At 37.6% G+C, this 2,080-nt stretch overlaps 1 protein-coding gene across 2 annotated transcripts in view; it reads right to left on the bottom strand.

Moving 5' to 3' along the window:
- LOC107098114 (neuronal cell adhesion molecule-like) overlaps window positions 1-2,080 on the bottom strand; it is a 116,339-nt gene that overhangs the window by 18,994 nt on the left and 95,265 nt on the right. For both annotated transcript variants that reach the window (XM_015395584.1, XM_015395585.1), the window contains exons 17-18: window positions 1,444-1,473; window positions 719-820 (exon numbers count right to left, since the gene is read on the bottom strand). In XM_015395584.1, the coding sequence (XP_015251070.1) occupies window positions 719-820; window positions 1,444-1,473 (132 nt within the window). The remainder of the gene's footprint in view (window positions 1-718; window positions 821-1,443; window positions 1,474-2,080) is intronic.

The raw sequence follows: 2,080 nt of genomic DNA, 5'->3' as shown, positions 1-2,080 counted from the left end.
TTCCCAGACAGAGCCACATAAGGATCCAGTTAGCTTTTACAACTTAGAAAGTATTTAGGGATCACTGCCTTTGTGTTCCTTTAGAGTATCTAATTCAGTCCTTTTCAAACTTCAGTCAGCCTTGGCAGAGGGCCACTCACACTGAACATGGTTCTGTTTGAGGTTTTCTTCCAGTTTAGAAAGGAGTTTTTTCCTCTCCACTGTCACTGCATGGATGCTTGTTGCAAGAAATTACTACAGAGCCAACAAAAAAGGCAAGTGAGTGTCTGCCATTGCCACATCCTCATCCAGGAGGAGAGAATTTGCAATGTCAACGACTTGATGAAATCAGCTAGGTCTCCTCAGATAGAGCTTTTCTTTAGCATTCGATTGAACTGTCACTGCAAATTATGTTGAAATTACATTTATTGTGAATTGGCACTACATAAATAAACCAAATTGGATTGGACAGAAGATATGATGCTTATTTTATGATAGTATTTACTTGTAATTTGTCAAAAATGAAAATAAGTCACATTTATGTTTAATCAAACACCATTTTCTCTTAATAAACCCTAATGATACAGTTCATTAACATCACTTCATCTAATAAATGAATCTTTTCTTTATTAAAAACATCAGCTGGGAGCAGTTAATACATATATCAAGCATTAAAAGCAGATTGAGTAAGACGGACAGAGATAGTAAAAGACATGTTAAGACATGGACACACACATACCCTGAATAGGACTGTTATGTTCCTCCCCAGGGATCCATGTTAGCTGAACGCTTCTCTTTTTATGGTCTGTCAGCTCCAGGTCTGTGGGGGGGTCGGGTCGCCCTGGGAGAACAAGAACAAAAGGATGAGACACAGATATTTATATTTTGAACATTTGACAGTAACACCACAATCAGATGATTGTAGCAGAATGCATCGCCATGTTGATTTATTAGCAAGTTTTAATTTATTTCTCGGTCCACTGATGATGATGCTAACACATGCAGATGCTGCGTCATGCTATGAATTGATTGATGTTCAGTCTTCACTCTGTCTTATGTTCACCAGACAAAATAAACTGATGTTCAAGTTGTGGAGTTGCAAAGATAATAGATGCATGCTTCAAAATGAATGAGCAATGATTAAATATTACAAGAAGCGCTGATGGGGCTGTATCTGCTCTAAAATTTGCAGGAGGAAGCTGCTCCTCCTTTTTTAATTTTTTTTTGCAGAAAAATGCAATTCATTCTGCTGAAATATAATTATCAGTAAATCAAGAACAGTGATGGAGCAAATCAAACTGGCAGATCCACTTTAGGGAAACAAAAAATCCAGCACTTGGTGAATGTTTGATCCAAATGGTTTCTTCTGGGCAGTGGCATGCTGCATTAAGACTGAAACAAACAAAAACCACAAACACATGCTAGCTGGGCACATCCAGATGCTTGTGTGTGCTTCAGGTTTACCGTGAACGACAGCTGGAGGTGGAGTAAGCTCTGTTAGGTTGGAAGGCAGCATTGAAATAAAAGGTTTGGTAGTGAAATCAGCCATAAGTAAACAAGAATAATAATTAGACTGGCTAAAGAGGTCATCAAATATTTAACCTAAGCGCATGATCACTCAATTTGGTCTGATACTTTTAATGGAGGGGAAAATATACCAGACGCTTTACAACACCTAGTTGCAGCAAAGCGGCATGTGTGCGCTTAAGTTAACAGCATATAACAGGATGTTCAATTATTTACACTAGATGCCTAACACGCATGTTCAATGCCCATATTACAAGCGTACATAAACTACGCTCTAATTTGAGACATAAGCAAGCATTAAAAATATTCGATCAAAAACCGAAATGGCATCACTGCAAAATTATTAAAAAAATACAATATGATGACATTTGAAAATTTTATAAATTTCTAATTTTTAAAAGCCATTTTTAAATGCCTTAATGGTCTTGCCCCTGAGGTAATCTGTAAATTTGTTTTAAAGTATGCAAATGAAGGAATCAGGACAAGAGCTGGAGCTAGTGGGAACTGCAGGATTAAAAGATGTGCGGGCATCTATGGGTCAGTCTGCCTTCTCAGTGAAAGCATCACATCTCTG

Source organism: Cyprinodon variegatus, unplaced genomic scaffold, assembly GCF_000732505.1.
Source record: "Cyprinodon variegatus isolate N-32 unplaced genomic scaffold, C_variegatus-1.0 Scaffold748, whole genome shotgun sequence".
Lineage (NCBI taxonomy): Eukaryota > Metazoa > Chordata > Actinopteri > Cyprinodontiformes > Cyprinodontidae > Cyprinodon > Cyprinodon variegatus.
Note: the sequence above shows the minus strand (reverse complement) of the source record. Positions and strands in the feature narration are given on the sequence as shown.